This window comes from Corvus kubaryi, unplaced genomic scaffold (assembly GCF_017639235.1).
Source record: "Corvus kubaryi isolate FWS band 111438036 unplaced genomic scaffold, C.kubaryi_AGA036_p1.0 138, whole genome shotgun sequence".
NCBI classification, from domain to species: Eukaryota; Metazoa; Chordata; class Aves; order Passeriformes; family Corvidae; genus Corvus; species Corvus kubaryi.
In genome coordinates, this window is record NW_024580672.1 from 13147476 (window position 1) to 13159704 (window position 12229).

At 38.8% G+C, this 12229-nt stretch overlaps 1 protein-coding gene across 4 annotated transcripts in view; it reads right to left on the reverse strand.

Moving 5' to 3' along the window:
• The window catches only part of LOC121660173 (VPS10 domain-containing receptor SorCS1-like), a 264051-nt gene that overhangs the window by 134988 nt on the left and 116834 nt on the right, over nt 1-12229 (reverse strand). For all 4 annotated transcript variants that reach the window (XM_042019278.1, XM_042019275.1, XM_042019277.1 and 1 more), the window contains exon 3: nt 11066-11165. In XM_042019278.1, coding sequence (XP_041875212.1) covers nt 11066-11165 — 100 coding nt within the window. The remainder of the gene's footprint in view (nt 1-11065; nt 11166-12229) is intronic.

Here is a 12229-nt window from a genome sequence, read left to right on the forward strand (position 1 = left end):
ACAATTTTTTTTACTTGTCTTGAGTCTGAGCTTGTGGGTCTCTGCTGTGACAAGCACAGCACTTACTGATAGCCAGTTATGATACACTGCTTGATCATTATCAACCACCAGGAGAGAAAAATGCTTTTATCAATATTATTTTACTGTTTATTTACAGATGTGAGCTGCAGTCATACTGTAGGAAGAAAGGTACACCTATCCAGTGTACTGTCATACAAGAAAGGACAGGCCCTGAGACTCAAGAGAGCTGTCAGGTACACAGCTTTTGCTCCCCTCAACTTTCAGAGCACAGTATTATTACTAGTAAGGCTCACAGCACGTTTGTCCTACAGCTGCTGGAAAACCTTTTCTGTAGAATAATTGGGGCACATTAGCTGAAGGAAGAAAACAAAAAGAGGAAGGAAGTAAGCCATGTCATCATGTGAAACATGTCGATTCTTTCACTTGGATTTTTCTTATATCCATGATGACAAGTGGAAGAGAGATTAAATTAAAAATCTCATTAAAATGTTATTGTTGTCCCCAAGGTACATACATATGTGGTTTGGAATTTTCACTCCTGTCATCTTTAGAAAAGTTTCAGTAATAATGAAAAGGAGAGGAAAACCCAACAAGTTCTACCAGGCAAGGAGCCAGAGCTCCAACTACAGCAAATATGATGGGAAAAGAGTAATAGATTTTAATTGGTGCCTGAAGAGGGGAGGTCAGTCTCTTTGGAACAATGGGAGCCTTTGGTGGTAATTGACTGAACGCTCCTGTGAGAGCTTGCAAATGGCAGCACAGGCTTGAAACAGTAGCAACAGGAAAGGTTTGGTATCCTGGAGCAGGTGTAAAAGTTTTGCTGGTAGGGGTAGTACAGAAAGAGAACAGTGACACACCTTAACAAGGAACGTGACTTGGGAGACAGCTCTCAGCTCCAAGGTTTGAAGTGTCAGACATATTTTTGTTAGAGAAATGTATTTAAGTTTAAAAAGGAATATGGCCATGCCACTGGTGTTAGGCACACAGGGGTCTGGAGCAGCAATGATTTGCCCACTTCTACACTGAATCACTGAATGACTGAATTAAGCTTCCTCTATCACTCCATGATAACCTACTGCTGCTGTCCCAAACAGGTTCAAATGATTGATGCTTTCCTTTCTGCACCTTTTTTTTCTTTTTTTGTGAGAAGGTTTGTTTATATCTCTAAGCAATACAAATGAAGGGCACAAACTTGCATGGGTGGATTGCAGTTTGCAATTCCATCTCAGAAAGAAACGGTACAAAAGGAGATCTGGAAGACTGGAAGATTGTCATCTTCCAGAATCATATTCCAGAATTAGGAGAAAAGATGATTTTATGGATAGGATTTCAATGAAAATCCTGTGTTCAGCTTCTGTCTGCAGCTGATTATTTTTTGACCTTAGCAAAACATACATTTGATCTCATTCATAAACTAGGACTGAAAATATTTCTCCTGAACTACCTATTAACAAAAATCCATAAATGAGCAAAGGCACAGAGTAGAAGAAGGGAAACTCGCACTTTCTTCCCCAGTTGATACTACTTTGGTTCATCTGCAATTGTTCTTTACTTTCTGGGAGCTGAGTAACATGACACTAGGGAGGGCATATGGATGTGTTTGTATTTCTCCCTTAACTGCCTAAAACTAAGCACAAACTGCTGTCATTCAGATAGGCTATGCTATTACATTGATTATTTACCATCAGCAGTAATTATAAATGGAAAACAAGTTGTGCACCAGAACCCAAAGAACAGATGCTGTTCAAACATGGAGAAAAAAAAAATCTCTTCCCATAAATTCTTGACTTATAAATAGGACAGAAGAATCTTGGTCTTGACGCAGAAGGGTGAGTCACAATAATACGATTTTATGTTCTCAGGGCTGAATAATGTCCAGGAACAGCTGTAAGCCCATTGCCATGCTTATTATTAAGGAATTACTTCTAATGGATTGTCTTCACCAGAAAGCTACATCCAGAGCACACAAAATGCTCAAGAGTAGAGTTCACAGAAATTGCTGAACCTATGAGGAATCAGAAAGAGAGCCCAGCAATCACAGCAAATACACAAGGCTAAATCCTCTAAAACATATTCTGTCAGAAAAAAAAACAGCACAGAAAAATAATATTCAAACTCTGTGCAATGTGCTGTGCAAAGGAGCCCTAAGCCAAGGGAAGGAGATTTTCTTTTAACCATATCTGATGAAGATAGATCTTCTAATCCTGCATTAAGATTAGGCATCACAAATTGAGGTTCTGTTGGTAACTGTGCAGTTGCATGGAGAACATATTCCACGGCTTTCTGTCTATCTTTGGTCTGTGTGGAAAACGATATTGATACAAACACATACGCATCTCATCACTCCACAAAAGAGACAAAACCCTGAGAAATGCCTGCACAGAGAGGATTTGTAACGCAAGGACCAGATCACAGCTCCCTTCTAATTCTCCTTATTACCTCTAATGAAGGAATTAGGTACATGGGACTGGAGGCTGAAGAGATTTTATGTTTACACAGAGGTAAACAGAGACCTAAATGTTATGTGCAGTGGAGAATTCAGTGTTTTACTGCATTGAAGCTGTTCAGAGCAGACTTTTAACAACAGAATCAGCAAAGTGATTAAAAATGTAATTTAAGTACCATTATTATGTTCCGCTGTTTTCAGTAGAATTTATCTTGGTAAATCTCTAGAGAATTTTAAAAGGAAACATTTCAAAACAAAATGGTTTTAGCTTTTTGCACCCAAAACATTGTTATTCTAACATCAATCTCTTCAAGACAGAAAATTCTTACATGACCTCAGCAGAAAAAAATAATGTTTTGACTAGGAATAAGTACTTTCAAACAATGATTTTTTTTCTTTCTCTAAATAACAAAATCCATTATTCATAATATTCTGTATGCAACAGAAAACTGCAAATTTGGTTTTTGCTTGTCAAATACGGTGCTAATTTAAATATTTCTGTAAAACACTATTTTTTGAAAATATTTCACCAGCTTTTTAGCTGCACTGTCAGTTTAAGAAAAAGCAACAAAAGTGTTGCTCACAGATTTATGGTGACAGTTGGCCACACTCAAAATTTACTACCAAGTACTTCCCTCAAATCCTCACATGTTCTTCTTAGCAAACGTGCACAAAAACACTGTGAAGGTGCAAGTGCGCCCTGCATATTCACCATGGTCTGATTTCACTCCCCTGTCCATGGAAAAATGCTCAGGAAACAGTGGTCTAGGGCTTAATCCACAGAATCAGAATACACAGCAAGAACTCCTCTGATAGTTCTTTATGAACACATTTTGGTCTACTTGGTGAATGTCACTCTCAACACCACCCTCAGCACTGCCTCCAGCGATTGCCATTATCACTGCTCTGCTTCCTCAACAGCTTTCTCTCCTTTGTTCTCACGTATGCCTAAAGCATTTACCTTTACAGAAACACTGACCACAATCCAGTACTTCTGAACGTGGTAGAAGAGATTCCTCCACAGAAAAACGGAGTTTGTGCAAATTTGCGGGAGACCCATGCCCATCTGAAAGCCACGTCGTGGTAAACAGAAAGAGAATGAATTCTGTGTTTCCATCCACAGCCTCCCTATGCCATTACTCTCAAAGCTGTGGCAAGCATTGTATTTTCCTTGCTCCCCAAGTTACAGGCCCTTCCTAAATGTTTTAATTCCTTTTTTGACTACTATTGAGAAACAGGTGGAGAGATGGGAATCAAAAGACACAATAGAATGTAGGGATTACAGTGCCTTATTTTCAGTAAGTTTTGACCCTTGAATTCTCTGTTTTCTGTTAAATTCTAGTTGGTTTGTTGTTGTTGTTGGGGGCTTTTTTGTTTGTTTTTTTTCTGGGGGGGGTTGGTATTTTTTTGGGTTTTGGGGGTTTGGTTTGGTTTGGTTTGGGGTTTTTGTTTCGACTTTTTTATTTTTTTGTTTTTTGAATTATTAGACATTATTATTATTATTATTATGGCGGCTCTGGAAAATCTCTCTCTGTCCCCACAACAAGAAACCTAAGCCTTTCACTTAGTAGCACTAAAAGGAAAAGCTCACTTATGGGTTTTGCAGTGTCTTTTTCATACCAGACACTTAATTATTCCCATTTTCTCCATGAAGATTGGCTGCTTCCTCAAGGACCTCTTATTCTCAATTTGATATATGAGGCATCACTTGTTGGTCTCTAATTCTCATGCTATTTGCATACAAGTAAAATTCCACATTTTCTTAGCACTAGATGGCTTTCTAATTACATCCATTAATCTTCGCCATCACTCCCCTCTCTCTGCATTTACTAGCACTTATCAATCAGAAGTTTAATAATCAAGAACATTTTTCTTCTTAATTTTCTCCAATTTCTTCTCCCTGTACTCCAAGTGCAGCTAGACAGAAGGCAAAACCCTCGAGTATCCTGTCATTTCATCATTCATTTGTTCATAACAACGTATCTAGGCTGCAGAAGGAGTGAGCAGTTGCAATCTGCTGGCAAATATGTATCTTTAATACCTCAAAATCCAGAAGGTAACTGAAAACAACCCTGCTGTACATATTTTTAACTCAACTTTATGGGACACTGAACAAACTGATTTTCAACCACTTGGCACCAGTTTTTCATAGGAAAAAATATCAATATTACGGCAACTGGCTTTCTTCCTGGTTTAAACAGCCCGTCTTACTTATGGAAATGGATGGAACTACAAGTTTGAAAATAAGACAGGTCTGTTCTTGCACTACCATCAATCCCAGCTGCCTGTATATGGTCTGCAACTAACAACATACTGCTCCCGTGCTCTCTAAGCTGCTGGCATATATCCTTCCTTGCCAAAAGGGATATCATCTGTTCCAGGGTATTTGGTGAATCAGGGAGGAATTAAAAAGGGATAAAAGAATTGAAGGACATTCAACAAGAGATTATGTTGCATAAATTTTAATTATCCAGTTTGTAGAAAACAGGGAACAGACTCAGAATGGAAAGAACACTTTTGAAACTCTAAAGTTGAATTCCATGGCTTATACCTCCCTATCATTAGTTTCAACACCCAGTGTGCCCTTGGAGACTTCTGTGAGATACAAAGGCAGACTGTAGAGCTACTTTGAGTGAGGAAATGTCAAAACTGCCACTATTTTTGATAGGCTTACAAGAGCAGAAGTGGAATAAATGGGCTTTGATTTCACTTCATATCCAAGAAGAGATATGGATGTAGAGTAATGGCAAGGGCTTTGTGTGTAATGGCTACTGTGAGAGCTGTCATGTACTGCAGCCAGGAATCAGAAAGTGTGGTAGCAAATGCTGCCAGACATTTCAAAAGTAAAAATATTCACTTTGAAAGATGAGGATCTGCCTTCAATTTGTTACCATGTACTAAATGATCATTAATTATTGGTTTCCCCATGAACTCGGTCTTAAAGACAGCACCAGCTCTACAGTCACTCCACTTGACACATCTTTATTGACTTAGAGAAACCACTTAACTGCCAGATCATATCCAACAGATGTGAGGGACAATCCACCTTTCTAAACTAGTAAAAAATTATCCTTGTTTTCATGGAAGGCAGAAAAGACAGTCTTCTGAAATGGAAATCAAGTCTATACTTGTTCATCTGGCTCACAGCTAGAATTACTCTTGAATCTAAAGGTATTACAAGCAAAAGTGAAAAAACTGTAATTGCATTAACCCAAGGACATCCCAAGATTATCAGATTTTCCAGTTACCACCACCAGAGGCTTGTAAAGCAGGCGACTTAATCCATCATTACTGCTGAACTGCAGAAAATTAAAGACTTCTTAATTCTCAGTGTGAGACGTCCCTTTTCCTGTGGGTAGTGAACTGTTTGCATGTGTACAGTGTTATCCATTGAACCACCCCTGCAGTCCAAGATCATTCTCTCATAGGTTCAGGATTTCAACCCTTTTCTAGTGAGGTGGAATCTTTAGCTCAAACTGCTGAATGAAACAGATTTAGGGCACCGTATTTAGAAAAACAATACAAGCGAAGAAGAATCCCTGTGTTCTCCCACTGGAAGAGCACTGGATTAAAGGCACTATCTAACCCAAACTGCCTATCAGGTAAGCGAAAACAGGAGATAAATCCCACACCACAGTCCCTCGACTCCCTCCCTCCAAAACACTCTCTCTGAAGCAAATTATGAGGCTATGAGGAATCACTACTTGTCATAGCATAAGAGACATTTCATGTACCATTCTATGCTATATAGTGTTTCATCAAACAGCAGTTTTCATTTGACCAAATTCATGTTTTGATCTTTCCAAAACACTGCAGTACAAGGGGGTTCCTCCCTTTAAAAAGGTACAAAACATTCTCAGTAAACATCTCCTTGAAATCTCCTGTCCACTACAACATTAAAAAAAAACCAAAACAAAGAAAAACAAACAAACAAAAAAACCCAACCCCCAAAAAACACCAACCACAAAACCCCAAACAGTTCCAACCATTCACATATGCCTTTTTGGTCTCTTATGACTGCCTCTTTGAAGGCTGCACTCACAGTCTGCAGCTAACAAGGACCTTTCCTTCCAAATGAAAAGAGGAGAGCAAGAAAATAATTGATTTTATCTCAGCAAGAGGGGACTGCAATCACACAATGTGCTATTGGCATGACTGACAGAGGCTGGTTTCCCAGTGTGCCTAATTTGCTAAGGATGCCATCCCCTGACCACGACGGGACCGACTCAGTCTACGGTGAGGTGTGCTCAGAGCTCTGCTGAGCACCAACCTCTCCAATATAAACTGACAGCCTTCACACTACGATTTACAGAGGCTACAAGGAGGACACTGCTGGAAATAACTGTTTTGCCTTAACTGAAAAAATCAAGAGCTGCCATCACATCAGAGTTCTGAAAGCTTCCATGGTGAGGCAGGTCAGAGAGAGGATATTTGGAAGTGTTTCCAATCTGATTTTAGCAACTGAGGGTAAACAGACTCTTGAGAAACAGCAATGCCAGGTGAAACTGTTCACCTCTATGGACATTTTCCCCAACTCTCAGAAGAGTGGGTACAAAGGCAAGTGTAAAGCACACAGCTCTAGGTCTTACCCTTTATCCAAGGGGGCAGTTTGCATTTCAGAAACAGAACTTCCCTAAAGCAAATAAACTCACCCAATACCACAGGATAGAAAGTAGCAATCAATCATTCCCATTTCAGCTAATAAGGGTAAATTTTCTACTGTCTTGACTAACAGAAACTTTTGCCAACTATTCTGTGCAGTACCACCAGCCAATGCTAGAAAGAACAGAAGGCTAGGCTGCCATTCCTTTAATTTCCTTTCATTTAAAACTCATTAATAGAAATAAATTTGAAGTAGTTGGGGATCTAGCCAGCATTGAAACCCACACAATTATATTTACAAGTATCTGCTATCTTGGTGCTACACACTCAACAGGACAATGCTTAACACACTGTAAAGGTGATAAACACAAGCAGTGAATATCAAGGAAGAGGAAGGCATCTGTAATCCATTCATCTTTAAAGAGAGAAAAAAAAGAAGGCAACACTGCTCCACACAGCAATTAAAATCTGAACAGTTGGAGGAATAAAGTGAAAAAAATCAAGGCGGGCCTGCGGAAAGGGAGAGAAAAAATTAAACAAACAAAACAAACAAACAAACACTACCACAAAAATTCAAACCCACAGGAAATATCTGATGCACTAGTCCCATTAAAAGCATAAAAGTCACTGGTAGATACTATCACCCAGCATTTATTAATTAACTGAAGATATACAGATACAAGGGGCTCGAAAGTACAAAGAACGAATGGGCTGCACAAACCCGCTCTTTGCAGAGAACACAGTGTGCTTCCTACAAGGATACAGCATTTAAATTAGCCAGCAGCACTTTCTGAGTCAAAGAAAACCTCCACTTAAACAAATTCTAGAGTCCCCACCATGATCCTTTCACTTTTTATGTGTGTATGCCTATTATTTTCCATGCAATGAGTAAACATAACCTATCTGAAAGGCTTTTATAGAGAAACACTGTAAACCTTAGTGCATGTGAGTTTCTAGGAAAATGAATGACACACTTCTGTGAAAATGTAATTTCAAGGTATCAACTTGGATTTCTATTTTAGTTTAGTTTGTAACCCATCAGCATTATTCTGAAACAGTATTTCTTCATGTAGAAGCATTCAAATTTTTTTTTTTTTCTCATTGCAAAAGGCTCTATGAACTTAACAAATAAACCAATGTTGACATACCTAAGCCTAGGGATTTATTGCACATTGCACATACCTCTTCCGGAGACTTGTTGACAAATACTCAAACAGGCTCTGTGTCTTTGGCAAGATCCATGTGGTACACTTTTTACCCCGATCTGTGTCATCAGTCATACGACCAGGTAGCACAGTAATTCAGTAAAAGGAAAAGAATTCTAAAAAATGTTTCCACTTCTCTTTGCCAAGACTTACACATTACTATGTTAGTAACCACTTTCTGTCATTTCCTTCAGTAAATATTGTAATTCAGAAAAACGCCAAGCAACAGCAATAGGTTGTCAGCTTAAATTGTAAATAATGGTTGACTTTGTTCTAATTTTTTGTTTCCAAGCACCCTTTTGCAATATGACATTGCCTGCAATGTCTGGTTAAAGGATTTAATTTTGTTCAATAAAGAGACAAGAATTGGAAGTCAAAAGCTTTTAGAAATAAATTGGCATTCATGGGCTGTGGGAAGCTCTGCAAATACTGGGTATTTATAGACCCATTTTTTTTCTAGATAGAGAAGAGCAAATAAATTACAACAAACAATTTATTCAACACATGCTGTTTGTTCTTTTCCAGAATGTGAAAATAATCAGAAATTCATGAACAAAGCTATCAATTATTTTAATAAATCCAATAACATGCATTCTACCATTCACTGTTCTAACTGTTCTGCTTTGCAAAGAAAAGACAAGACTTCCATAAATGGTACACTTGCTTTTTTCATGACAAGCAATCAGTCCTGAGTCAGCTAAGTTCAAAATTTACCTTCTGTTTCAATGGAACTACTCCTGAAAGTTAAATATGTGCTAAAATAATTTTTTTTTTCCCAAAACAAGGCAACTTCAGTAAGTTAAGTACATGCTGACCCCCCTTATGGATCACTGCTGTAGCAAGGTCTCTCATCCAGTAACTTCAAGATGAAAAATGCACCATTTCTTTTCCACTACTGAAGAAGCCTTTTCTCTCTGCTAAGGCAGGCCTTGTGGAACAAAGGACATCGAAGGCTACGGGTGCAGTCAGAGAAATCACCACATATAGCTAATATTTAGGGAAAATACACTGTTAGCATTTGCCCAGCACTAACTGCAGCAGTGTATAAACCCTTCATATGAAGAATACGAGTTTTATAAAATTCATGGAGTTTAGAGTAGTTGAGTTGCACCTTTTAAAAGTACTTCTGCAGCCATCCACCCAGCCCAGATTAGTGAAACTTGATACAACTTTCAAAATGACCAGAATTTCTGAAAGTGTTATCAGAATTTCAAGGGAGGAGAGGGGATCAGGTCCCAGGATCCATAGATTTTTCCTTGGTGGCAAAATTTATAAATATGTTTCCTTCCTTTTCATTCCCCAACAAGCATAATAAAGACCTTGACTTTTAGTATTTTTGCTTTCACTGTAGAAGTACTCTTAGTGTGGAAACATAAGGTAGCTCTACACTTTCTTCCCTGTGCCCTCTTAGCCTTGGGGAACTATATGGGTGTCTAAAATTAAATGTTCATTGATGGAATGGCCTGATACTCTATAGAAACAGCATGAGCAGGGCCTCCAAAAGTTCTCCCTGCAAGCCTAACTCTGCTCCTGCTGAAATAAACTCTGAAAAATTCAATCTTAGACCATGACATAGGTCCTCTCATCGCAGGTGTTGCAGCTTTCCTCTGGCACTGTCCCGTATTGATTGTAGGCCAACTTTACACCAGACTTCTGCCAGAAAAGATGGTTCCGCACTTCTGCCTAAAAGCTATTTTACTTTCATCTACTTAGTTTTTGAGCTGGAAAGGGATTAGTCTTCAGGCAGGTCAGTCCTGGATCCAGCTCATCAGATGGCTATACAAACAAGGGTGGCAGAGAAAGGCAGGGAGTGAGAGGGTGCAGGATGCAGCCAGAGGTGATAAAGGCTGTTCAGCACCAGCCTGCACTTCACTTGGCTTAACAAGCATGCTGAAGGACATTTAAGTGATCTGCTAATTTCATTCTTTAGCTCCTAGGGAAGAGCTTCATATCATCCTAAGGGTCAGCTGCAATGAGATGACATCCCTCCACTAATTTGGGGCCATTTAATTGCAATTTAAACTGCCAAGCATTGTCCTCTCTGGTTAGGACAGCTCCCTCTTCCTTTCACAGTCCGTCTTAAAGAACACTTAATTGTTTCAGTATAGTGAGAACAGCATTGTAGTGACCTCAGCTGGCCAAATACACCCAGCCTCCTTTAGAGGTGACTCTTTACTAACACTTTCTGCCAATGCAATTCAGTTTTGCCTGTAGTGACTCGAACTATGCACAAGGACTGAAAACCAAGGAGTAGAAAACGAAAAATTTTGTCAAAAATGTGTCTCAAAAAAGGCATCCAGATTCCTTTCATGAGTATGTCAGCATTATAAATTCATAGGAAATTGTTAGTCAGTAGGTGTCTGAATGATTAAAACCTTCTGAGGTTCTAAGGCATTTTCTCTGCAGGAATTTGTCAAATCCTGTTCAGTTCACTATTGGGAGCACTTAAAAGACAGATAATGTTATATACAATCTGGTCACTGTAGATGCATTTCTGCCATTTTAACGAGTCTCTCTCCCTTTCAGACAACAAAATCAACACCATCCAGAAGGTGAGCAAACAATTACATGCACGGTACATGTGACGCCAATCCATTTAATGGCCATCTTTCCCTCAAGTATTACTGGTAACAGGTATAGGTGGTACTAAAGCCACGCATTTTTTCAAGGCAAGAGTGACAGAGAAATTCCTGCCATTTAAATAGTAACAGACATTGAAAAAATTGGAAGAGATCTCCAGGACAGAAATAGCATCATAAAGCCAAAAGGAGCTAACCACATCATCACCTACCTTACGTTTGTTTGTTGGGCAAACATACAAGTAGCTCAAAATAGTCTTCAGACCAACTTTATCATTCAGTTTCTCATATGTTGTCCCATAATCTGTGGACCTACAATTCAAGAGAGATTCTTATAAGTACAAACACTTAATCACAAAACCACAAGTCACTTGGCAGCTTTTCAATGTAAGTCATGCTTTAAATAGCGGAATGGCTCTCTAGAGCTTTTTCAATGATTCATGTAGTATATAATGATACTTAATTATATACACACAATATCATGTGAGTGTTGATAATTTGCATTTAAATTAGATTAGGAAAAATTAAACCAGCATCTTCCCAAAGCATCTTAAATATGTACAATAGGAAATACATTCTGCATATAGAAGATGATAATGATTGTCAGAGATGCCAAACAGCAGACAGCAAGAGACTAAGGTTATCAGTTCATCATACACTCCAAGCTTAGTTTTGTTAAGATGGCTTATCTCAGTGTATTCCAAAGTACCTTCTCTGACACTGACTAGCAGAGAGGATGGACACATGCATTTTATTCTTGCTTTAAAAGCCACTGTCCAGTAGAGAAAATGAAGCATTTCTGAAATGAGTGTTGCCCATAAAAACACTGACTACGTGTCTTGGGGAAGAACAAAATAAGTGAACAAATGAGACTGTCCAGTGTTCCTGTAGGAGCTACACTTCACATGGGACCAGAAGCAGGATCAAGCATCAGCAGAGGTTTTGTTCATTATGCAGCTCATACTTGCCTGAATTCTGTCCCAGTATCCCAGGGATTTAGATAATCAGCCCAAACCAGTACAGTTGGTGCCCATAAATTGCAGAAAGGGACATGTATCTGGGTAACAGACATTCAAAAGCATAACATATTCCTATATCTCACCTGTAACATGTACAAATGGGCCCATACAGAACTTCACTTGCAAGCAGTAACATGAATTTTCCCTTTTGCTGTGCCCTCCAAAACCAGACATTCTAAAGTAAAATCTCGGCACCCAATTTTTGCAAGTTCTCTCCTATCAGGGCTCCAACAGTGGCTAAATTCACAAAGGCATTTAAGACCTTTAATGCTTACTCTTTTTTTTTTTGGTGGCGTATGGAGTGTGGTACATTTCTGAATCAAGTACCATACCTACATTCATATTTCAGATTCTGGG